This window comes from Salvelinus fontinalis, chromosome 2 (assembly GCF_029448725.1).
Source record: "Salvelinus fontinalis isolate EN_2023a chromosome 2, ASM2944872v1, whole genome shotgun sequence".
NCBI classification, from domain to species: Eukaryota; Metazoa; Chordata; class Actinopteri; order Salmoniformes; family Salmonidae; genus Salvelinus; species Salvelinus fontinalis.
The window spans coordinates 36,664,894-36,691,398 of NC_074666.1; the positions used below are offsets into that span (position 1 = coordinate 36,664,894).

At 41.9% G+C, this 26,505-nt stretch overlaps 2 protein-coding genes and 1 long non-coding RNA gene across 8 annotated transcripts in view; 1 reads left to right on the forward strand and 2 right to left on the reverse strand.

Moving 5' to 3' along the window:
* LOC129817938 (protein FAM222B-like) overlaps positions 1–18,822 on the reverse strand; it is a 75,038-nt gene extending 56,216 nt beyond the window's left edge. For 3 of the 6 annotated variants that reach the window (XM_055873553.1, XM_055873540.1, XM_055873552.1), the window contains exon 1: positions 7,506–7,631. The gene's annotated coding sequence lies outside the window, so the exon portion shown is untranslated. Of the gene's footprint in view, positions 1–5,751; positions 7,442–7,505; positions 7,632–18,732 lie in introns of those variants that run through there. The other 3 variants (XM_055873554.1, XM_055873550.1, XM_055873548.1) reach the window with 2 other exon arrangements.
* On the forward strand, positions 18,136–23,506 carry LOC129818018 (GTPase Era, mitochondrial). Its single transcript, XM_055873557.1, has 11 exons — positions 18,136–18,410; positions 18,790–18,954; positions 19,164–19,291; positions 19,418–19,495; positions 19,671–19,717; positions 19,808–19,869; positions 20,163–20,275; positions 20,462–20,785; positions 20,962–21,111; positions 21,395–21,475; positions 22,457–23,506. Exons 1-11 carry the CDS (start codon positions 18,305–18,307, stop codon positions 22,577–22,579), a joined length of 1,377 nt encoding a protein of 458 aa, XP_055729532.1. The 5' UTR covers positions 18,136–18,304; the 3' UTR covers positions 22,580–23,506.
* Positions 23,507–24,293: 787 nt separating this feature from the next.
* LOC129818034 (uncharacterized) lies at positions 24,294–25,793 on the reverse strand. The gene is made up of 2 exons (XR_008753887.1): positions 25,613–25,793; positions 24,294–25,116 (listed from the first exon to the last, which is right to left on the reverse strand). It is a non-coding gene; the product is annotated as an uncharacterized LOC129818034 (long non-coding RNA).
* Positions 25,794–26,505: the final 712 nt, after the last annotated feature.

Here is a 26,505-nt window from a genome sequence, read left to right on the forward strand (position 1 = left end):
AGCTACTGCATTGCTGTTGTTGTTGAACAAATAGGTAGGAGGCAATGAAGTGTAGTGTGGCTGTGTGGGTCTAGATTCCTGTGATTGCCCTGAAGCCGAAGACAAAACAACTTCATAGTACAAAGTTATGCAACTGGAGGCCATTGGGCCTGGTGTGGGGTGGAGTGGGGCTGATTATGCAGGCTTTACCAGCTAGATGAGGACTTTTTGACCTAATTTCACCTGTTGGCTAACATACAAATCCCCATGAAAAACAGAATACACTACAAAGATATAGCCTGGTCCCAGATCTGTTTGTGCTGTCTTGCCAACTCCTATGGCCAGATCTGGGACAAGGCTAACTAAAATACTGAAACTGGAAAAGAGTTCTAATCAGGCTCATTCCCTCTGCTGTCCTAATGGGACAACATCAACATGACACCGTCCATGTGAATTACCAAACAAAACACCATGTAACAGCAGACGCACAACCTCGGTCCTGTAAGCCAATCACAACCTCAGCCCTGCAAGCTAATCACCTGCTCTGAAAACCATGTCATGACACTACAGGCACCAGCCCTCTGACTGGAATTTAAAGGAGCTGATTGAAACATCTCACTAATAAAACCCAAGCATATTCTTTCATTACCCCCTACCGGACCCTTGTTCTTGTTCCTAAGCCCTTCCATGTGACTCACTGCCCAGTAAGAGACAACCAAACACCTACCCCAACCTTTCTTAAAGTATGGGTCGCGACGGGACATGTTAATGGTGGGTGATGACATCCCGAGAGTTAGAATATTCAAATACAATTAGCAATTTCGACATGTGGTTGTGCCTCGGTCAGTGACTGACATAAGAGAAAAACTGCAGTCACTCAAGAATTAGCCATGTCAGCTAAAAAAAACCTGATTGGTAAATTATTCTAGCCAGCTATCTAAACTTGAAGTAATCATGGCGAATACCGAACGGGCATGCAGGGCACGAGCCCAGGGGCACTGACTTCGAGGGGGCCACAAACTTCCAGGGGGCCACCATTGATTTTGTTAGTCACTCATCACACAAATATCATTAACATGGCATAAGTCATGGCTAAATGTGTAGAATTGCAGGAAATTATCTGTAAAGCTGAAAAATGTTCCTCTATAACCCCATGGCAAAATAGGTAGAATTGCATAATTTTTATAAATTTGAATCATTTAGTCTCTGCCCCGTCGCAAAATGTGTAGAAACTTGCTTTAAGAGCATTATTTTCTCTACATCCCAGGCAAAATGTGTAGAATTACAGGAAATTAAAAAGGATACTTCAGGATTTGGCAATGAGGGAAGTTAGAAGTAGTTGCACTAACACTAGTTAGCATTGGCTCCTGGAACTACAGTGCATTCGGAAAGTATTCAGTCCCCTTGACTTATTCCACATTGTTACATTCCAACCTTACTCTAAAACTGATTAAATGTATATCAATCTACACACAATAAATACCCCATAATGACAAAGCGAAAACAGGTTTAGATATTTTTGCAAATGTATATAATAAAAACAGAAATACCTTCCTTACATAAGTATTCAGACCCTTTGCTACTCAAAACTGAGCTCAGGTGCATCCTGTTTCCATTGATCATCCAGCCGGGGGGGCCCACAAAGATATTTTTTGTATGCATGTGATCTGTGAGCTGCTCTTAAAGTTAGTGGGGGAGATGAGTCTCCAGCTTCAGTGATTTTTGCGTTCGTTCCACTCATTGGCAGCAGAGAACTGGAAGGAAAGGCGGGCCAAAGGAAGAATTGGCTTTGGGGGTGACCAGTGAGATGTACCTGCTGGAGCGCATGCTACGGGTGGGTGCTGCTATGGTGACCAGTGAGCTGAGATAAGGCGGGCTTTACCTAGCAGTGACTCTAAGCACAGAGCCAAGACAATGCAAGAGTGGCTTTGGGACAAGTTTCAACGTCCTTGAGTGGTCCAGCCAGAGCCCGGACTTGAACCCGATCTAACATATCTGGAGAGACATGAAAATAGCTGTTCAGCGACGCTCCGCATCCAACCTGACAGAGCTTGAAAGTATCTGCAGAGAAGAATGGGAGAAACTCTCCAAATACAGGTGTGCCAAGCTTGTACCGTTATACCCAAGAAGACTTGAGGCTGTAATCGCTGCCAAGGTTGCTTAAAGTACTGAGTAAAGGGTCTGAATACTTATGTAAATGTGATATTTCCAGTTTTGCTTTGTCATTATGGGTTATTGTGTGTAGACTGATGAGAGAAAACAAATATTAAACCATTTTAGAATAAGGCTGTATAGTAAAACAAATAAATGGAAAAAGACAAGTGGTCTTAATACTTTGCGAATGCACTGTAACTCAAACTTCCTTCATACTGGACACAAAGACACAACTGGTATCCACGAGATCATATGACTCTGGGGAAGTAGATAAACGTCCTCCTTGCACAATTTCCGTAAGTATGCCTTTAACTTCAATTTCTCTTTCTGCCGTCAAGAGGGTGGGCCACAAATGCTTTACCTGTGAGGTTGACCCCCAAAAGGGAGCATGTTTTCATGTACTTGGGTCCCAGGAAAACACAGAATTTCTAATTTGGGTCCCAGGCTGAAAAAGTTTAAGAAACCCTGACCTACCCCCTTTTCAGAACCCAGTCTGGTACGGATGAGAAAACACAGTGTGGCTTGACAGCTAGTCTATCTCCAAAAGCGCAGGGACTCAAGTGTGGTGAATGTGGGATACAGTGGTTTGACAGCTGTGCAGGAGATCTGAGCTCAACAGAGGTAGGTTAATAATGACACTAGCTAGTAGCCACCTCAGAGATCAGATTCGTAATACCTTCCTGTACAGGAAAAGAGGGTGGCCTGTAGCCTCGCTGTGCAAATGGATGATATTCCAAAAATGTTAGTCATATAAGACAAGCCAAGTCACCTGAGGCCATCTGCTATGCAAACAGAAAATATCTTATGAGCACAAAACCAAAACAGACACCTGCAAGTGATTTAACATTCATAACCTCTCCTAGAATTTTGAAAGGATGATTAAATGTGATTGTGTTGGTAGCGTACATTGTTTTGGAGAAAATGTTAATTTGCCTCTAAAACGCAACATCAAATGACTGGCTTAAAATAAAACAAAATGATAGGCAGCCAAATGGCTCATTCCACACAGAAAATTCTTGCAACATAAAAATCTGTTTTTTTTGCTACTGTATTTCACAGTAAACTGGCGGGTGCTGAATGCTAATTGCCACTAATCAATGCATCTTAATCAGCTGAAACATCAGAAAAGTGACTCAAGTTCTGTCTGTGATCTGTTATTCATAACCTAGAACTCAGAGGTCTCAGAAAAATTAAGCATGGCTTTGATGTAATCCGGTGTTCCATTGCCACTGCTTAAAATGAGTATGTATGGAGATTCTATAGGCGTAGCCCACATTTTGACCTCAGTACAGAATCTTTTGAAGCATAAAATGTCCACTGATGTGGTGTACCTGATTCACACTCTGAAGGCAACAATCATCTTCACTTTCAATTACCTATTATTAAATACATTAGCAACAGCTGAATATTAGGTCAGATCTAGAGCAGGGATGGGCAACTGGCGGCCCGCATGACCCCCTTTTGAAGGCCCTCGGATTAATCCCCCCCCCGGGTCTCAACTTACTGTTGAAAGAGTATGACATGAAAGAATACATTCACGAGGAGCAATTTCGAAATGTGGTTGTACATCGCAGTCTCTCTTGTTATGTCAGTCACTGATAGTCAATTAGCCCATATACAGATTTTGTTTTCAGATTGCTAAATTAGTTTAGCAGCCAGCTATCTAGAATTGTTATCGTGGTCGAATTACCAGCTGGGGGGCCCCCCAAAGATTTTTTTTGTCAGTCTCCTTAAGCTATCATATTAAAAACTGCAAATATTTTTCTTCACCCTATGGCAAAATGTATAGAATTGCAGGAAATGTGCTGTAAAACAGCAGATTTTCCTCTCCGCCCCATGGCAAAATGAGTAGAATTGCATGAAATTGGTAAATCTTCTCTTCACCATGGCAAAATGTGAAGAATTGAAGCAAACTTGCTTTAAAACTGCAATATTTTCTCTACACCCCCATGGCAAAGTGTAGAATTGCATGAAATGAACAAACTTTAAAATATATATATATATTCTCTCTGCTGTCAAGAGGGGGGCTACTAAAAGTGTTTGGGGGGGGGGGGGGGGGGCAGAACCGTGAGCAACTACGGCCTCTCATGATGAGTTCAGATATTTTTGTGGCCCCCACCAAAGGTGCCCATCCCTGATCTAGAGATAAGTATCATGGTGAATGAATCCCATTGGATGCTTGAAGTTTCTCATTTTCAAAATTAGCCTCATTGTCAAATATCTCATCAATTGCTTTCAAGTTCTTAACTTATTTGACACTAAAACCATGTAGACTTTATATGGGAAATTTCAGTCAAATGCATGAAGAAAAGTGTAGGCTACATGGTTTGAGATTTTAGCCAACCATTTCTGCCCTCTTATTTAAACCACTCTACACACTGATTAATATCCACTATATTGCGCCGCCAGGCTGAAGTGGATTAATGAAAAAAAAACATTGACAAACATGCTTTCCTCTTTATTTGATCTCAGCTAAAGTTGTTGAACTTGCAGGTCAATTAAACATGAACATTAGAAAACACTTATAAAGCCAGTATGGTGTCTTCTTGCATTGGCTAATTAGTACATGCATAGGTCGCCATGCATTGTGGTGCTTTGCACTTGAGAACAATGCCTTTTCGAAATGAGAGACCATTTATCTAGCCACCCTCTCTTCATAATGAATGCATTGTTACAAAGCAATGCTATTTGAAAGAGCAGAGCCTGTAAAGAAAATAATTTGATGAATAATATGCTCAATAATATGTATATGAGTGGGGATAATAATATTTTCATTTTCTCATCAAGATGTTTTAATATATTAAAGCAAATTTAGACAGTATTTCCATTCTATGCATGCCCTAGTCCAGCCATTGAATCGTCATCATTCTAAACTTGAAATGACATCAAATAGAGTAGTACAGCATCACGAATGTAATAGTCTTGACTCTTAAGCATCAGGACAAAACTGTCTGGGATTCATTGAAGAATGTTAAATCACTTTAATGGCTCTTCATTGTGATGGAAACGTAGCACCCAGACAACAAAATTATCCCTTACAATACTCGATAATTACACTGAGTCAAGGAGCCTGCGTTTCTCAGGAAACAAGGGTCTGAAATGTAATTATTCACCCTTTGGAAAATGTAGGGCAACTGCGCAACGATGTAAAACAGCACTCTCGGGCTAACTAATGTCAAGCTCTCATTTTTGACAGAGTAAGCAGAAGATATCAGAGAGCAGAACGATTAGATCTTCTCTGTCGTAAATTAAATAACCACTCTGGCAGTCGGCAAAGGAAATGCACTTTAAAGAAGTGCCAGACTCCACGAGTAAGGACAGGACATAACACTGCTACATTATACAACCTCTTGGAGGACACTGACATTTTAATTTGTGATCAGCAACTGTACATTAGTGACAAAAATCACACCCCATGTCATCACAACTTACATTAAATCACAGATGTATTACACTATTATAAACTGCAGTGGTTCTGCAACAATGCATAAAAGACAACTGTTAATCAGAATAATGACACAACAGCAATTGGCCTACATCCCATTACACAAGACAGTGCAAAACTGAGATGTTATTTTGACAGCACAAGTAGCTGAGCAGTAACAGAATAAAACTGACCATTTGACAAAAACGTAACGTTACTCCAGGCTCCAATTGATCATGGGTGGTATTTGATGAATCCGCACAAATACAGCAAAGATCCCATCAGCTGAAAAAGCATCATAATAGATTTCCAGAATTGCAGCAGAATTAAAATCCACACTTTGTAATGAGGAGCCACCTAAACCAGCTCTGTCGAGGCACACAGACTGAAACATCCCCCTCTCTCCCTCAACTCTGCCCATATATGTAAAAAAAAAATCCTCATCAACCCGGAAGTCACATTTTGGTTCATCCCGATTGGATCTCGTCGAATCAGTAAGACTGCCAGCATGTTTACCAATCAAATTGCTTTCTCCAATGTAAAAAGAGTAGAGATTCCGTGCGAAAGGTCGTGTGGCTGCCGGATGAGCATGATGTAAACCTTTTGTTACCTTACCAAATCTCTCACTGGTTTGTGCAAGATGAGGTGGAGATTTCACTTAAGGACCAATGGAACTGTCTAAAATGTACAAACTCCGCCCACCCAGGGCACCATGCCTTGCAAAACGAACTCCACCAGTGTTTATCTTGGACTCATCCTGCACAAACTAATAATATGCTGATGTGTAAAGAGAGACAACTAAAAGCTGGGTTGTCGAGGTAGATTTGAGTCAGGCTGAACAGCAAGAAGGCAACAATACTGAGAGTCTGTCTATGAAAAAGAGGCAAAGTAGCCATTATTGAACATAGGAAAAGAAGCCATACAAAATGCTAACACTTGCGGACATCACGTCCAAACGGCGTGTTGACTGTCAGATCAATCACGATATGGTGGCATTGACGCATACCCGCCCCCTGTCTTGTTTCAAAGGCCACTGTTATTAGCTAAGTCAGGTGTTTCTCCAGTCTCTCGCTCAGCCTCCACCCCACAGAGACAGACCCCACATAAAAGGGTTACTAATTTCTCTCTTGGATGGCTACTGGATGATTCAAAGTCTGATCAACGGAGCACAGCAATGGGGCACCACACTGCCTACTATACGCACAACAAATTCGATCTGGACCACCCACCAGCGGCAGGTTGTCCAAATGTAGAAAGCTGGCAATCAATTCAATATCCATCCCCCACAATAGAACACAGCCGCTATTTGCCGAGATGAGAATATTTGAAGGAGGTGGCAGGCTTGTAAACTACATAGTTGACTCGTTAATCAGCGAAATGAAAATCAACCTGCGTCTAATTGAAAGCAATTAGCTAGTGGCACAATAAAGAAAGGCAAAGTAAAGACATTCCTGAGATTCTAGTTAACCAATTGATTACGGTAGATAGCACATGTACCACAAAATGGTTAGGTAACGTAAGATAATGCATAATTAATTTAGATAGAATATAATGTAAAAGGTAACAGTTTAGCCTCATTGTATAGCCATCTTACAGTCCATTCAATTATGATTGACATATCAACATTAGTTAACTGACATAATGTTGGCTAGTTGACACATTCAATAGTGAAAACTGAAGTATCTCGTTATGCCAAAACCTTGAATTCAGAGTTATTTGAACAAAGGAGAGGCTTTTAATCAAATGTATTGCTAGTGCAATATCAATAGCCAGCAGTTAGCATGCTAACTCGCAGCTAGCTAACGTTAACTAATGAAACACAGAGCTAGCGGATTGATAGCTAACGTTAGATTGACTCCTTTGTTGCCGTCTCGGCTTTGCACACATTTATGACAAGTAATTACCTTCCAATGATGAATGAAATCTCATATTAGATAGAAATACTTACTCTCCATGTACCTCCTCGAAAGGCATCGCTTAAAAAATCATCATGGTTTACAAATTCAAAAACAGATTTTTTGCTGTTGTACTGCTGCTGTCTGCGGCAGCAACTTCCGGCGCATGCGCAAATTTCTCAGCACCCAGCCAAGTCAATATGGTTTAATTGCAGACCACAATTCGGGGCGTTTCTTGATATGAGCGTTCACTGATTACAGGAAACGCCCATTGATACCTGCCATTGGTCAGTTCCGGTGTTATGAGACTGACGGTTTCTCGACAGGTAATTTGTTTACATAGCTAGCAGGTTTAGGATAACTAAGGTGCCATGTTAGGATAATTAATGTAACAGGTTAGGTGAATTAGCCATGGCAGATTAGGAGACTGAGGTTAAGTTTAGGAAAAGGTTCAGGGTTATAGGAGACTGAGGTTAAGTTTAGGAAAAGGGTCAGGGTTAGGCCAAAGATTATGGATATACTGACAAGATACATGTCTCTCTGCCCTAACAATGGGAGTCGTTGTCCACAAAGCGGTCTAACTCCCTCCTATCTTTTCTTTGGATTGGTGGATACATCTCATTATTGTAATAACTTATACATATTTGATGAGGGTTGTTGACGTTAATTGCCTGTATTGTTCTACTGTATCTTAGCCTATGCCTCTCTGGCATTGCTCGTCCATATATTTATATATTCTTAATTCCATTCCTTTACTTAGATTTGTGTGTATTGGGTATATGTTGTGAAATTGTTAGATATTGCTGCACTGTCAGAACTAGAATCACAAGCATTTCGCTACACCCGCAGTAACATATGCTGAAGACGTGTATGTGACTGACTTGCTAAACAAAGGTAAAATATATATATATTTTTAAATTGCTGTGATGTCACGTGTCCTACTTATATCAGTATACTCGTAACAACTTAAGCATTATGAAATGTATATTACATTAAATAAACCTCACGTAGAAAATAAGCCATACATCTTTGCTGTTGACCAAATTCGACACTTTTTGCTTGGTGAACGAAACAACAAAGACAGATTTTCCGCCGAATTGGGCTTTTCTTTTCCTGTTCCTCTGTGGTTAGATTTAGCTACAATCGATGACATATATAAAACACTGGATTGCTGATGCTATGTATTGGCCATTGAGAACTTTTAAGCCCCCGGGCGGCCATATTGGAACTCCTTAGTAGGAGCAGTCCTCCATAGGAATGAATGTAATTCTACAGTATTTCAATTAAATGTGTAAAGGAAAACATTGTATGTATTTAAGTCCTTCTTTGTAGTGGGGACAGCAACATAAGTACTCTATAAAAAAAATACTATGAGAAAAAAAAATGTGAGCATACTAATGTGCATACAATGTGCATATAATTATATAAGCTCACATAATATAATTTCAAAGTATGCATTACGGTGCATGTCATAGAATATATCTGTCAAAAAAACGAATGTAGACATTAATATATGCATTTCTATAGCTTCCAAAATATTTTTTACAATTGAGGAAGAGTACCAAGATGGCTATGCAGGGTCTTCAATACAATCAATCATCCAGGGTTTATACACATCATTGGCTACGATACCACGGTTGTCAAAAACTGTTGTCCCCGCGAAAAAAACGGCCACTGACTAATGGCGAGCATCAATGGGTGTAACTTAATATCAAGAAACGCCTATATCAGAAATCGCCGCTAATTGCGATCTGCAATTACACCCTTCTCAGCCAAGTCAGTCTTCTAGCTGGAAGTTTTTCCCAGGCACTGATCTTAGATTAGTTAGGTTTATTTTCCAAATAATGGTTTAGATTTTGATAGGGTTAGGCTTAGCTGGTTCTAGAACTGTGATTAGGGACATCTTCTACCTGAAACAAGTCCCAAGAAAAGAATGGGAGAAATGTCATATTCTATTTAATAAACTTATGCTTCTATTATGAAATGCAATGCTCTACTTAACATTTCCGAACATTTTATTAGGTCAACTATTGATATCCTTCATTATTGTGACAACAACAACGATGTGGAACATGATCATATTGATGGCAATATTCAATGCATAACATCTTGGTAAATAGGCCTACACAATATATGACTGAGCAAAAGTTTAATAATCCAAATAATTTTATATTTCTACATTTGCAAGACTAGATTACAATTCATTGCTTATTACAGTAATCCAAATAATTTGTATGTACACAGAATCCAGTGTTTAAGTCTTTCACCCACTTTAGTCAATAGAGTCATATGGTTTGTGATTTGATGAAGAATTCAATTGTGCAGTCTGAATTCTCGAATCAAAGACATACAGTACCAGTCAAAGTTTGGACACCTACTCATTCAAGATTTTTCTTTATTTTTACTATTTTCTACATTGTAGAGTAATAGTGAAGACATCAAAACTATGAAATAACACATATGGAATCATGTAGTAACCAACAGTGTTAAACATATTTTATATTTGAGATTCTTCAAAGTAGCCACCCTTTTTATTCATTTATTTATTACATGTTTTACCCCCTTTTTTCCCCCCAATTTCGTGGTATCCAATTGGTAGTAGTTACAGTCTTGTCTCATCGCTGCAACTCCCGTACAGACTCGGGAGAGGCGAAGGTCGAGAGCCATGCATCCTCCGAAACACAACCCAACCAAGCCGCACTGCATCTTGACACAATGCCCATCCAACCCGGAAGCCAGCCACATCAATGTGTCGGAGGAAACACCGTACACTTGGCGACCTGTTCAGATTGCACTGTGCCCGGCCCGCCACAGGAGTCGCTAGTGCGCAATGAGACAAGGATATCCCTGCCGGCCAAACCCTCCCTAACCCGGACGACACTGGGCCAATTGTGCGCCGCCCCATGGGCCTCCCGGTCGCGGCCGGCTGCGACAGAACCTGGACTCGAACCCAGCTAGCACTGCGATGCAGTGACTTAGACCACTGCACCACCTGGGAGGCCCAAGTAACCACCCTTTGCCTTGATGACAGCTTTGCACACTTGCCATTCTCTCAACCAGCTTCATGAGGTAGTCACCTGGATTGCATTTCAATTAACAGGTGTGCCTTGTTAAAAGTTAATTTGTCAAATTTCTTTCCTTCTTAATTCACTTGAGCCAATCAGTTGTGTTGTGACACGGTAGTGGTGGTACACAGAAGAAATTCCTATTTGGTAAAAGACCAAGTCCAAATTATGGCAAAAACAGCTCAAATAAGCAAAGAGAAACGACAGTCCATCATTACTTTAAGACATGAAGGTCAGTCAATATGGAACATATATATGGAACAAGAACTTTGAATGTTTCTTCAAGTGCAGTCTCAGTGCACCTCAGATTGCAGCCCAAATAAATGATTCACAGAGTTCAAGTAACAGACACATCTCAACATCAACTGCTCAGAGGAGACTGCGTGAATCAGGCCTCCATGGTCGAATTGCTGCAAAGAAACCACTACTAAAGGACACCAATAAGAAGAAGAGACTTACATGGGCCAAGAAACTTGAGCAATGGACATTAGACCGGTGTAAACCTGTCCTTTGGTCTGATGAGTCCAAATTTGCGATTTTTGATTCCAACTGTTGTGTCTTCGTGAGACACAGAGTAGGGGAATGGATGATCTCCGCATGTGTGGTTCCCACCGTGAAGCATGGAGGAGGAGGTGTGATGGTGTGGGGGTGCTTTGCTGGTGAAACTGTCTGTGACTTATTTAGAATTCAAGGCACACTTAACCAGCATGGCTACCACAGCATTCTGCAGCGATACACCATCCCATCTGGTTTGCGCTTAGTGGGATTATCATTTGTTTTTCAACAAGACAATGACAAACAAATCAAATCAAATTTTATTTGTCACATACACATGGTTAGCAGATGTTAATGCGAGTGTAGCGAAATGCTTGTGCTTCTAGTTCCGACAATGCAGTAATAACCAACAAGTAATCTAACCTAACAATTCCACAACTACTACCTTATACACACAAGTGTAAAGGGATAAAGAATATGTACATAAAGATATATGAATGAGTGATGGTACAGAACGGCATAGGCAAGATGCAGTAGATGGTATAGTGTACAGTCTATACATATGAGATGAGTAATGTAGGGTATGTAAACATAAAGTGTCATAGTTTAAAGTGGCTAGTGATACATGTATTACATAAAGATGGCAAGATGCAGTAGCTGATATACAGTACAGTATATACATATACATATGAGATGAGTAATGTAGGGTATGTAAACATTATATTAAGTGGCATTGTTTAAAGTGGCTAGTGATACATTTTTACATAATTTCCATCAATTCCCATTATTAAAGTATCTGGAGTTGAGTCAGTATGTTGGCAGCGGCCACTAAATGTTAGTGGTGGCTGTTTAACAGTCTGATGGCCTTGAGATAGAAGCTGTTTTTCAGTCTCTCGGTCCCTGCTTTGATGCACCTGTACTGACCTCGCCTTCTGGATGATAGCGGGGTGAACAGGCAGTGGCTCGGGTGGTTGTTGTCCTTGATGATCTTTATGGCCTTCCTGTGACATCGGGTGGTGTAGGTGTCCTGGAGGGCAGGTAGTTTGCCCCCGGTGATGCGTTGTGCAGACCTCACTACCCTCTGGAGAGCCTTACGGTTGTGGGTGGAGCAGTTGCCGTACCAGGCGGTGATACAGCCCGACAGGATGCTCTCGATTGTGCATCTGTAGAAGTTTGTGAGTGCTTTTGGTGACAAGCCGTATTTCTTCAGCCTCCTGAGGTTGAAGAGGCGCTGCTGCGCCTTCTTCACAACGCTGTCTGTGTGGGTGGACCAATTCAGTTTGTCCGTGATGTGTACACCGAGGAACTTAAAACTTTCCACCTTCTCCACTACTGTCCCGTAGATGTGGATAGGGGAGTGCTCCCTCTGCTGTTTCCTGAAGTCCACAATCATCTCCTTTGTTTTGTTGACGTTGAGTGTGAGGTTATTTTCCTGACATGACACGTCGAGGCCCCTCACCTCCTCCCTGTAGGCCGTCTCGTCGTTGTTGGTAATCAAGCCTACCACTGTAGTGTCGTCCGCAAACTTGATGATTGAGTTGGAGGCGTGCATAGCCGCGCAGTCGTGGGTGAACAGGGAGTACAGGAGAGGGCTCAGAACGCACCCTTATGGGGCCCCAGTGTTGAGGATCAGCGGGGTGGAGATGTTGTTACCTACCCTCACCACCCGGGGGCGGCCCGTCAGGAAGTCCAGGACCCAGTTGCACAGGGCGGGGTCGAGACCCAGGGTCTCGAGCTTGATGACGAGTTTGGAGGGTACTATGGTGTTAAATGCTGAGCTGTAGTCGATGAATTGGAGTGGGTCTAGGGTGTCAGGTAGGGTGGAGGTGATATGGTCCTTGACTAGTCTTTCAAAGCACTTCATGATGGTGAGTGCTACGGGGCGGTAGTCGTTTAGCTCAGTTACCTTAGCTTTCTTGGGAACAGGAACAATGGTGGCCCTCTTGAAGCATGTGGGAACAGCAGACTGGGATAAGGATTGATTGAATATGTCCTTAAACACACCAGCCAGCTGGTCTGCGCATGCTCTGAGGACGCGGCTGGGAATGCCGTCTGGACCTGCAGCCTTGCGAGGGTTAACACGTTTAAACGTTTTACTCACCTCGGCTGCAGTGAAGGAGAGCCCGCAGGTTTTGGTAGCGGGCCGTGTCAGTGGCACTGTATTGTCCTCAAAGCGAGCAAAAAAGTTATTTAGTCTGTCTAGGAGCAAGACATCCTGGTCCGCGACGGGGCTGGTTTTCTTTTTGTAATCCGTGATTGACTGTAGACCCTGCCACATACCTCTTGTGTCCGAGCTGTTGAATTGAGACTCTACTTTGTCTCTATACTGGGACTTAGCTTGTTTGATTGGCTTGGAAGCAACAAAATGGAGTCGTGGTCAGCTTTTCCGAAAGGAGGGCGGGGGAGGGCCTTATATGCATCGCGGAAGTTAGTATAACAATGATCCAAGGTTTTACCAGCCCTGGTAGCACAATCGATATGCTGATAGAATTTAGGGAGTTTTGTTTTCAGATTAGCCTTGTTAAAATCTCCAGCTACGATGAATGCAGCCTCAGGGTGTGTGGTTTCCAGTTTACAAAGAGTCAGATAAAGTTCGTTCAGGGCCATCGATGTGTCTGCTTGGGGGGGGGGGGGGATATATACGGCTGTGATTATAATCAAAGAGAATCGAAGAGAATTCCCTTGGTAGATAATGGGGTCGACATTTGATTGTGAGGAATTCTAAATCAGGTGAACAGAATGACTTGAGTTCCTGTGTGTTGTTATGATCACACCACGTCTCGTTAATCATAAGGCATACACCCGCCCCTCTTCTTACCAGAAAGATGTTTGTTTCTGTCGGCGCGATGCGTGAAGAAACCAGCTGGCTGCACCGACTCCGTTAGCGTCTCTCGAGTGAGCCATGTTTCCGTGAAGCAAAGAACGTTACAATCCCTGATGTCTCTCTGGAATGTTACCCTTGCTCGGATTTCATCAACCTTATTGTCAAGAGATTGGACATTGGCGAGTAGTATGCTAGGGAGTGGAGCGCGATGTGCCCGTCTCCGAAGCCTGACCAGGAGACCGCTTCGTTTGCCCCTTTTACGGCGTCGTTGTTTAGGGTCGCCGGCTGGGATCAGATCCATTGTATTGGGTGGAAGGCAAAACACAGGATCCGCTTCGGGAGAGTCATATTCCTGGTTGTAACGATGGTGAGTTGACGTTGCTCTTATATTCAGTAGTTCCTCCCGACTGTATGTAATGAAACCTAAGATTACCTGGGATACCAATGTAAGGAATAACACATAAAAAAACAAAATACTGCATAGTTTCCTAGGAACGCGAAGTGAGGCGGCCATCTCGGTCGGCACCCAACACACCTCCAGGCTATGTAAGGGATATTTGACCAAGAAGGAGAGTGATGGAGCTGCATCAGATGACCTAGCCTCCACAATCCCCTGACCTCAACCAAATTGAGATGGTTTGGGATGAGTTGGACCGCAGAGTGAAGGAAAAGCGGCCAACAAGTGCTCAGCATATGTGGGAACTCATTCAAGACTGTTGGAAATCATTCCTCATGAAGCTGGTTGAGAGAATGCCAAGAGTGTGCAAAGAAGTCATCAAGGCAAAGTGTGGCTACTTTGAAGAATCTAAAATATATTTTGATTTGTTTCACACTTTTTTGGTTACTACATGATTTCATGTGTTATTTGATAGTTTTGATGTCTTCACTATTATTCTACAATGTATAAAATAGTAAAAATAAAGAAAAACCCTTGAATGAGTAGGTGTGTCCAAACTTTTGACGGGTACTGTATATCTGTAACAAATTAAATAAATTACCCCTTTACATCCACCCACCTGCCCGCTGCTCCCCCCTTATTGATACCATTTTGAGGCTTGGAGAAAATGGCAGTCATACATTGAGAGAATGTATTATTCCATTGTATAGTATATACCATCATGTCTGCCATCATGTCTGTTGAGAGGCAGGTAATGATACATTTGTGATATAGGAATTAATATATTTCTGCTGGGGGAAAGACAACAACAAAACAAGTTACATGGGCAACATTGAAAACATATTGAATGGTGATTTGAATCAGCAATACTACTTTACCATAAATGATAATAATTAGCAAGTATATGATATAACTGATTGTATGTGTCTATTTAGGATCCATATAGATTCTATGAGACATGGAAATGCCTTGGTTATCATCCAGACCAGACTATTACAATGTCCCAAGCCAAATCCTGCCTAGCCTGCAAGCATTACTACATCCACACACCACCACCATCAAGTGAGAAGGGCCCAGGGGGGAGAGCTCTGTTTGAAAGCCCAATCACAATGGCGTCAGCTGGGGATGGGGAAGTAGCAACACAGCAGTGGACACCATCAGGCCATAGTAAAGTTAATGACGCAGAATTGTGTCTTTTCTCCTGCCCCAGCAGAATGTCAATACAGGATGTTTAAGAACGGTGTACCTAATTACGCTTTATAAATTCACAGCCGACATGATTGATGATTTTTGAAAGGGAGGCATTATCGATCCACCTCACAGACAAGTCCTATTGATTGCAAGGCTAGATTGACTATTACTTTTTATTTAGGCCGTCATTGTAAATAAGAATTTGTTCTTAACTGACTTGACTAGTTAAATAAAGGTTACATTTAAAAAATCTCAAAAATCAGAGCATCTACAGTATGTGACCAGGTGGGTGTTTTTTTCAGTGGTGGTGGGGGCTAAATCGTTACTTTAAAAGTATTTTGATGAAGGCCTTATAGAGGATGTGGCAGTTGCAGCTGCTGTATTGTGTTACTGACTGCAATCATCTGTAATGGATTGGTGAATGCGCGGTTGCATTGGCAGCTCCTGCCTGCCTTCTCCTACAGCTCCCTCTTGACATGCTCATGTCGCAAGCTTATTATATCATCAACTTTGTTATTCCTCACCAGCAGCAAGGTTGACAGCATCACTCTAGCACCTGCCTGTTACTTCACATCTAATGCTAGTCTGACTGCTATAGGAGATTCTGGGTAAATTTGATGTGCCATAAGTTACTTTCCGCCTGGAGTCAACATAGAGGAGCAGGAGGAATGGAATTCCCTGTATGTTTTGGGGAAGGTTCCAGGCTCCATTGTCAATGACAATTAAGAAACATTACTGCTATCAAACATCACAGATGCAAGATAGAGAATTTGAATGAATTGGAAAATGAACCAGAACAGAAAATAGATCATCAAGGACAATAACCACCCGAGCCACTGCTTGTTCACCCCGTTATCATCCAGAAGGCGAGATGAGTACAGGTGCATCAAAGCTGGGACTGAGAGACTGAAAAACAGCTTCTATCTCAAAGCCATCAGACTGTTAAATTATGTTAAATAGCCATCACTAGCACATTAGAGGTTAATGCCCTATATACATAGACTTAGAATCACTGGCCACTTTAATAATGGAACACTAGTCACTTTAATAATGTTTACATATTTTGCATTACTCATCTCATATGTATATACTGTATTCTATCCTATTCTACTGTATCTAAGTCTATGCCGCTTTGACATTGCTCACTCAATATTTATATATTCTTAATTCCATTCCTTTACTTTAGATTTGTGTGTATTGTTGTGAAATTGTTAGATATTACTGTTAGATATTACTGCACTGTTAGAGCTAGAAACACAAGCATTTTGCTACACACACAATAACATCTGCTAAACACGTGTATGTGACAAATAACATTTGATTTGATTTGATCTTCTATGACATTATTCCAAGTGCACTTTAAATGGCAACATGGGCTCTACAATTGATAATTAAATTTTTGCAGGCACAGTCATTTTGTTCTTTTTGGAGGGAGCCCTTTCCCTTTGTGTAAATGGTTTGCAGGCACATTCATTTTGTTATTTTTGGAGAGCCCTTTCCCTTTTTGAAGGCCAAAGTTAATGCAGTCATAGAAAAAACTCTGATGGCCATGTGAGGGAAGCCCTGAGGGAGCAATGGCCTTGAATGAATGTGTGGCTGTGCGTGCATGCATGCGTGTGTGCGTGTTTGAAAGCGAGAGAGAGAGAGCGAGAGAGAGCTCAGTTCAAACATACTGATCCTCAAATATCCTTTAGTTTCTAGTTTCATTAAAAGTCTATTCTACAATGAGTGTCTGCTAAAGGCTCTATTTTTGCTGCTCCCTCTTTTTCGGCAGAGCTTTCAGTTAAATGATGACAGATTGTGAGCTACCTGATATCCTTCATCATTCTTCCCAGTGGAGGTGTTTGTTCCGCCCTGAGTGGGTCCTGGAGGACTAACAAGCAGCCGGCATGTTTAAAGGACTATGGAGAAACATCTGCTCTCTCTTGCTTTACTTGCGATGAGAATGAAAACAACATAATAAAATAGAACAAATCAATCTATCAACTACAAATACACTCCCCTATTCTCAAATTAACCTCAGTGCAGGCTTTTGGATGATCAAATCCCCTTTTTGTCAATTTCTTGTGGTAAATTGAGTTTGCAAGAAAGGAATTTCCCTGCACTAATGCATGGGACATTAAAAACTTGAAATTAGTAAGCAAGGCCATTTTGGCATCTTTGCTGCATATTCCCCAGGATAACACATTGCTTTAAGTCCTAAAACCCAGGGTGTTTCGACTACAGTGTTTTTCCAAACTGTGGTGCATGTGGGCACCCCCAGGGGTAAACAAGTCAGCTGGAAGGTGTACATACATAGCCCACTTGGACTGACAATCTGTAATGGCAGACTTGTCTGTTGCTATATTTTTTATGTATATTATCAAGCCATTTTTATCAGTTTGATGATCCATAGACCTATATTATCATTAAAAGTTCAAGTTAATTTACTTTCAGTTGAGTATTATTTTACCAGAGTTAATTAGCAGAGAGGTTGCTATTATGGCCAATAGCAATGGCTCAGAAGATAAATCATGTATCATGGATGTAATGTTTCTCTATGTTATGTGGTTTTCTATATTGTGTTCCAAAATTGCTTTAACCAGTTTCGATTGGGGTTTAGAGCATTTGATAGATGGCGTCAGAAGCCAAGCAAGAAAGATCGCTGGCGTTTCTTCCTCTTGTTCGCTAGGGGGCAGTAAAGCCAATGCTCGCCACAATCACCAAGCAGACACTCTTCCAAGACAAAACCACTCTTTGGTTTGTCCATCATGGCTGCGCCGTAGTTCAATGTGAAAGTAAGCGATCATGCTGCCATGAAGTAACCTTGCGTTTCGCATAGAGTCACCGAAGTATGTTGGAATTTCAGCGATAGCTCGGCCAGATAAGTTTATTTCATAAATGGCTTTCCGTGTGAGCATCTCGATTTTCGGGAAATCTTTACGTGTTCCGAGAGTTGCTAACGTGTCTGCGCCACTGGAAAATGCGTCACCGTTTCTCAGAACGGGTCAGTCATCTATCTACCTTATCTGCTAAACTAGATTTAATATCTCAAATTAATAAGTGATCATGCAAATGTAATAGCCTTTCCCCTACCCAGAAATATACTTAATTTTGTCCGAAACAAATGTCTTATTATATTTTCTTGGCAGGCATGACAGCCATACCGTATAGTTGGCTGGCTAGCTAATAAGATATAGTCAGCCAACGTTAGTTATTTCATTTTGAGGAAATTTGTATATTGATGTCAGGTTACATATAGTTTGAAAAAATGTCAGATTCGTGCGTCATTGTAAATTAACGTTAGGCATAACAGTTGCATAAATTACCTGGCAAGTCTACGCAGTGATGGTGATAATCTCGATGTCTCTGTTGCTTTGGTTTAGGATGGGCTGCCGGTCGTCCAGGGACCAATAATGGACACGGTTTTTGCTTCACTCCTGCCTGTTTTATTACATCGGATGCGTTTTTGAGCAGACTGGCGAAAGGCAAAGCGGCGGAGACAGATGACACTCTTTATCACTATCCAGCCTCAGTTCTGCCCGACAGCGGTAATCACAACTGCTGCCTCTGAAAATAAAAGAGTTGGTTACCTCTGGGTTTAGGGCATCGCAGTACAGTTTCGCCTTATCCAAATGCTGCGCACTGAATGAATGTCTAAGAATATTATAAATATGCCCTTGTATTCTGTAGATCTGTATTATGTATTTAATATTTTACTCATACATCTGATAAGCCAACCCCTAAACTCTCGTTTCAGCTGAACAATTATCATTGCTGGTGAAGGATCCAGATCAACCAGAGAACTCAAAGGTTTTAAGAGTGGCCATCATTGGTGCCCCAAATGCTGGGAAGTCCACACTGTCCAACCAACTGCTTGGCAGAAAGGTACTTCACTTTATTGTACTGGCCAGTTTCTTCACTTTAAGTTGTACACATGCGCATCATGAGTCACTCTTAAGTCAGTCTGGAGTGTATTTCCATGAACACCAGTTTCTCTGAACATGATCATAGGTGTTTGCTGTTTCCAAGAAAGTGCACACTACACGGTCCCGTGCCCTTGGCGTTCTCACAGAAGACGACACACAAATTGTAAGCGAGAATCAGCTCACAGACCATGCATTTAGCATAGCAGCAATTTGACAAGTGAAAAACACTTGTTTTTCAGGGCAGTCTTCCATTATGTACAGTATCTGTCCAATATACAAACTTTAGACGTATTAGATAACCAAACTTGTACATGCATACTTATACATTCTCTGTCTAGATTTTACTGGACACTCCTGGACTCACTACACCTACAAAAGTCAAGAGGTGATTTGTACACAGGTTTAATTACTGTGGTATTATAGTGATAAAACGGAATAGGTGAATTTCCAACGGTGCTATTTACCTTCTCCACAGGCACCAGCTGGAGAAGTCTCTCCTCGAGGATCCTTGGAATACAGTCAAGGAAGCTGGTCTTGGTACTGCATAACTCTTCACTTTTTGCAACTTTTCGGGCACTCGGATGATCGGCCATAACTCGGCCATTGCTTTTCAGACAGTCTAGTCTATGCTTTTTAAACAGTGTGTGGTCCCCAAAATGTATGTGGTCCCATACATTTTCACAATTCCTTTTAAATAAAGAATTTTGTGGGCAAATGTCGATGCACTGCATTGACACAAGTAGATCTGGCATGTGTATATCGGATTATGCGTGAGTGTCACTGGCCTATGCCATCATGTTAATGTCCTCTTCTTGTTGTTATTGCTTCAGTGGTGGTAATGGTAGATGTGTCAGACAAGTGGACCTGCAACAAGCTAGACTTTGAGGTCCTGAAATGCCTGACCCAACACCCAGATATCCCAGCAGTCCTAGTTCTCAATAAGGTACAACTTATTTATCACATGCATGCAAACCTCATCCTCTCCATGGCCTTGTCAATAATAACTGATCATATGTGCTGAGGTGAGATCATGGTTGTCATATGATATTATGCATTATTATGATGTAATAAATTAGGAGCTGTCTACTACATGAATTGGCACATGAACCGTGTAATGTGTATGGCACAGGTTGACCTGCTGAAGAGCAAGAGCAGGTTGTTGGAGATCACAGCAGATCTGACATGTGGAGTGGTGAACGGCCGGAAGCTGCAGGTCCGCAGGGTGATCAAGCCCCCCTGGGCTGAGAGGAGGACAGACAGGGAGGCTAGGACATCAGGGTCTGGAGATGAGGACAAGCCGGGTGGGGATGTGGCTCATGGTGAGGGCAGTGAGGCCCAGTCAGGGCTGAGTAAGGAGCAGCTTAGGGCTCTGAAGACCCAACAGGGCTGGGCTCACTTCAAGGATGTCTTCATGGTCTCTGCTGTGGATGGAGAGGATGTGGAGACACTGAAGGTAATGTTAGCATATGGTGATATAGGGACTTATGAAGCAATGTATCTAATACTAAATTGACAAGTACATTCATTGTAGAATTATTTGAGTTATTTGAAAGCCATGGACATCAATTGTAGCTAACACTTAACTAACAATTAACAATTGCTGTTGACATCTGTCTGTCTGCTCTACAGAGATACCTAGTAGTGGGGGCAAAGCCTGGGACTTGGCAATACCACAGTGATGTCCTGACGGATCAGACTCCTGAGGAGATCTGCACCAACACTGTCAGAGAGAAGCTTCTGGAATATCTGCCCAAAGAAGTCCCTTACACAATGACGCAGGTGACTCGTCATTACAGGCACACACAGACCGCAGAGCCGGACAATGCACTGCACTTATATGCCATATGCAGATATAGTGCGTGTGCATGTGTCAACCATTTTAACTGTCATCCCAGCTTGAGATGTATTGTAGGTCCAGTGTCCAATCACAATGATTATTGACTCTTTTGTCCATAATATCTATCTGTGTGCCAGATTTGGATGTTGTAGCACATATAGAGAAATACTCATGGTAGTACTACCTTTTGAAATTATATTAACTTTTTATTTCTCGCAATTGCAGGCCATTGACTTGTGGCACGACAGGGAGAATGGAGAGCTGGATATAGCAGTAAAACTGTATGTGAAGAAAGAAAGTCACATGGTAAGTGTGCTGCGTTTCTCAGTACTATTTTCAATGTAGATTCCGATATGTCCCCTGTTGTGAAACATGTCAAGGAGCACCACTACCAACCTAACTACATTACTAATGAACACGTGAGAAGCCATCAGTGGAAGGAGACAAAGACGAGGAGAAAAGCTACGAGAACTTTCTCGTAGACGGAGCGAGGCTCCACGCTCTATGGGTGTGGCCCTTCACATAGACCTGTCAATGTGTCGATAGATAGTTAATCTGAACCGGCTCTCCGACTTATTTTCCTCCCCCCTTAAAATCACATCCCTATGGTGAGTCTACAGCTTGATTCTACGTGATATCTCTATCAGGGTTGGGGTCAATTCCACTTAAATTTAGTAAATTCAGGAAGTAAATTGCAAATTTCAATTCCGAGCATTGAGGAAAATTGAAATTTCAGTTTACTTTCTGAGTTGAAATGGAGTTGAAATGGCCAACTGATCTGTGTCCCGTCACACCCATCTCCACCTAATGTTGGAGATATGAAACTGCTCTACCATGTGTTCTCATACTGATAGTTACATGTGTAGATAAACTGTCCTCAGACTCATGAGTTTCAAGTCACTATGCCTGGAGTCTTCTTTAGGCTGTAATACCTTGTAAATATTTGAGCACTCCTTTTTAAACCATACATTTTTAATGGCAGACAGACTGGATGGATGTGAGCCTACATCTGCGTTGGTGCAGCAATGCTCAAAATGATTCAAGCCTGACCCCTGCACCAGACTGCTCTCTAGGTTTTTATTCAGCTAAGAGAATGACGACAAAGTTGAAAATCATTGATTTACTGTATATTTAGTTGTTAGGACCTAGTGATTATTACAGTATACATTCCTCATATCTGCTGTGGTAACTGTGGCCCTCTTGTGGACTTAAAACATTGACATATTGAAATGCATGCTCATATTAATATACTGTATTTGCTTTGTCCTTCATTTCTTCTGATGACAGAAAATGGTGATTGGCCAGGCTGGTCAGATGGTTGCCAGGATAGCCAGGGAGGCTGGAGATGACCTGAGCACAGTGTTCCTCAGAGAGGTCAAGCTGAGGCTCTCTGTGAAGGTGAAGAACTGACCAGGATTATGATAAACTGAGTATTATGATCATCTGGGGGACAGTTTTATGGTGTATTTGTGAATAGGAAATGAACACTGTTGGACTCCCTATTTTCAAGGAAAGATCTGACTGGTTTCTACTTCTTGACTATCAAATCAAAGTTTATTTGTCATGTGCGCCGAATACATCCTTACAGTGAAAGGCTTACTTACAGGTTATAACCAATAGTGCAAAAAAGGTATTAGGGGAACAATAGGTAAGTAAAGAAATAAAAACAACAGTAAAAAGATAGTGAAAAATAACAGTAGCGGGGGTAAAAACTGTTGAGAAGCCTTTTTGTCCTTGGTGCTCCGGTACCGCTTGCCATGTGGTAGTAGAGAGAACAGTCTATGACTGGGGTGGCTGGGGTCTTTGACAATTTTTAGGGCCTTCCTCTGACACCGTCTGGTGTAGAGATCCTGGATGGCAGGCAGCTTAGCCCCAGTGATGTACTGGGCCGTACGCACTACCCTCTGTAGTGCCAAGCGGTCGGAGGACGAGCAATTGCCGTACCAGGCAGTGATGCAACCAGTCAGGATGCTCTCGACGTTGCAGCTGTAGAACCTTTTGAGGATCTCAGGACCCATGCCAAATCTTTTTAGTTTCCTGAGGGGGAATAGGCTTTGTACAGACCTGTAGCTAAAATATGCTGCTGAGAGCTTGTAAAGGCTCATCATGAGTCAGCTAGTGAGAGAGCTAGCAGAAACAGAGACAGTGCTCCCTCCCCTGGAACTTGTTCCCAGCCTCATCTACAGTCACTTCTCTCAAGGGTCAGCATACTGTGTTCTTGCATAAGCATTCTTAAGTAAAATATGACTTGCAGATATTTGTTTTTCCTTTCAGAGCTTCTGTAACATTTTCTTTTAATTTCAATTTTGACCTCTTAATTAAACAGCTATATTTTGATGTGGAGTGTGTGTGTGGTGGGGGTTGGACCGAGCTGTGAAAAGGTTGCTGGTTTATCTTGGGCTTCCAGAAGCTTCCCCTTGGCAGTAGACCTCTGCTAGCCTGGCCTGCTGATAATTGAACTGGGAGTAGCACAGTCATGTTCTGTCTGTCGAATGTCCCTGTTGTTCTATCCAGCCCCTGCCTATCTCCGTCTTGCACTCTCTTGCTCAGCTGCCCATAGCATTGCAGTCCCCTCAAGCCTCCATTTCTATCACTCTTTCTTTTGTCTCTCTCATAGCAAAACTCAGCCCGAGAACTGAATTGTCAACTCTTTAATGGAAGGCAAAATGGAGCGCTAACCTGCTTGTAAAATGGGTCAGATAATAGTGATTAGGTTCATTTCTCCCCCTCTCTGTGAGTTTGCTCTGAGCTTCTTTCTCTATCCAGGCTATCTTGATGAATAACAAGTGTGTGCCCTCTGTGGCCCAAAGGAAGGGCAAAGAGAGGAAAGGCTTAAGTGTCTCAATGAAGAGACAGAGAGGGCTGTGATGTCTGTTTACTGTGTACAGAAACAGCTGCTCTCCATTGATTACTGACATTTACACTGCTAACTTGTGTAGAATGCTAGACATGATCTCAGATTAGACAAACCAACTACTTTTAAAAGCTGTACACTGTATATGAAATTATAAATAAACTAAACAATCATACAATTTTATGTGTAACCTGCAAATGCATTAAGGTGGTAACCTTGGTACAGTATTCCACCTTTAGAGTAAGATGTACACCCAGACATTGATAGTAATTTGGTTTTAAATTAAAACATTTATTTCACAAGTCAACAAACACCTTACAATTAAAATATCTAAATCAGTTCTTATATACAATTCTGGTTCTTGGTATTACTAATTTGTTATAAACAAATGCTCCTTGTTGCAGGGAAGAAAAGTCCAGTCCACCCGTTTTTAGTTTCCTTTGTCGCAACTCCAGATGACATTGAGAAGCAGCAATAGAACCTTTACCATTGCTAAAATCAGTAATGGTAACGGTTTGATCGCCACCCTCTAGCTTCCAACCGCGTCTGTCCATCCGTTCGTGTGTTTACTACTGTAGCTATTACATTGAGAGGTGTCAATAGAACCTTTACCATTGCTAAAACTCAGTAATGGTAACGGTTTGATCGCCACCCTCTAGCTTCCAACCTCGCCTGTCCATCCGTTCGTGTGTTTACTACTGTAGCTATTACATTGAGAGGTGTCAATAGAACCTTTACCATTGCTAAAATCAGTAATGGTAACGGTTTGATCGCCACCCTCTAGCTTCCAACAACGTCTGTCCATCCGTTCATGTGTACAAATGTAGCGATGACATTGAGAGGCGTCAATAGAACCCTTACCATTGCTAAAACTCAGTAATGGTAACGGTTTGATCGCCACCCTCTAGCTTCCAACCATCAACAGTGTGTGTGTGGGTGCTGATAGTGGCTAGAAGGGGGAATGAGACCCTGGATAGTACATCATCTATACTGTAGTGTCACCATAACGAACTTACAGTATATGATGATATCCTGTCCAGGGTACAAGACCAACAAACAATGTCCCATGATGACTTCACCTAAATGAATAAACCTGTTGGAAAAAAGAGAATGGATATTACATATTAAACAAACACAAACCAATGTAGAGAAACAGGTTTGAGTCAATATGTTGTTAATGTGTTAACATTGAGAAGTCAACCACCCTGGGTATGAATACAATATGCATGCTATATTCTAGAATGATATTATATTTTCCCAGACATAAAATGCAGCGTGATCCACAGAAATGTCAGATGTCCAAATCTTTTTGAGTTTTGAGGAGTCCTATTACAAGACTAACCAAGTGCAGGTCCCACATTGCATTATATCGATAGCGTGTACATGCGTTCCTTTGTCGCAATTGCTTGTGGTTAACTAAAAAAAACCACTTGCAGATCATCATAATAGAGGACCTTCTCTAAACATCAGCTCTCCCCTAATTATCCACCTTCAAATGAAGCACAACCGACAGCGTTAGATGTTTAGTGACTTGGTTAGGTGATCAAAAACGACTGTAAATATCACAGAATGGGCCTTTAAATGCTCACCTCCACATCTGTTCTGTCTGCGTTGTCCTCAGTCTCCTCTTGAAGAACAAAGTGTTATTTAAGGGTGTTGATGGTGCTCTTAACACGCTGCTCTGGTTTCCAACCACCAGCACATCTCCAACAGCACCAGGTTGTTCACAGACCCCTGACAGCTTGGAATGGTCTCCTTTAAGGCCACCAGCTCATTTACATATGGTGATGACATCACAGCTGTGGTCCCCTTATCTATCATGTTCTGGGTCTGGTCCAGTTTGTCTCTGACCAATGACATGCCCCCACCCCTTCTAATCAGACCCCAAACAGTTTTGCAACAACAGGTGTTTGACATCTCCTCCGCCCCTCCATGCCCCCATACAAAGTACGTTTTTTGGCAAAGAGATGCTAGGACCTTATTTTAGTATGTTTATTTGACCTACACCATATACAGTGCATTCGGGAAAGTATTCAGACCCATGACTTTTTACACATTTTGCTATGTTACAGCCTTATTCTAATATTGATTTAATTGTTTTCTCCCCTCATCAATCTACACACAATACCCCATTATGTCAAAGCAGAAACAGTTTTTTAGAAATGTGTATAAACCCCCCCCCCCCTGGAAATATCACATTTACATAAATATTCAGACCCTTTACTCAGTACTTTGTTGAAGCACCTTTGGCAGCGATAACAACCTTGAGTCCTCTTGGGTATGACGCTGCAAGCTTGGCATACCTGTATTTGGGGTTTCTTCCATTCTTCTCTGCAGATCCTCTCAAGCTTTGTCAGGTTGGATGGGGAGCGTCGCTGCACAGCTATTTTCAGGTCTCCAGAGATGTTGGATTGGGTTCAAGTCTGGGCTCTGCCTCGGCCACTCAAGGACATTCAGAGGCTTGTTCCGAAGCCACTCCTGC

What these genes read in the sequence shown, in the direction of transcription:
- LOC129818018 (XM_055873557.1), top strand. Translation starts at nt 18,305, where the DNA reads ATGGCTTTCCGTGTGAGCATCTCGATTTTCGGGAAATCTTTACGTGTT. An exon ending in ACCAACTGCTTGGCAGAAAG is followed by an intron (nt 19,292 to 19,417) that starts GTACTTCACTTT and finishes ACATGATCATAG; the next exon opens with GTGTTTGCTGTTTCCAAGAA. An exon ending in TCCCTTACACAATGACGCAG is followed by an intron (nt 21,112 to 21,394) that starts GTGACTCGTCAT and finishes TCGCAATTGCAG; the next exon opens with GCCATTGACTTGTGGCACGA.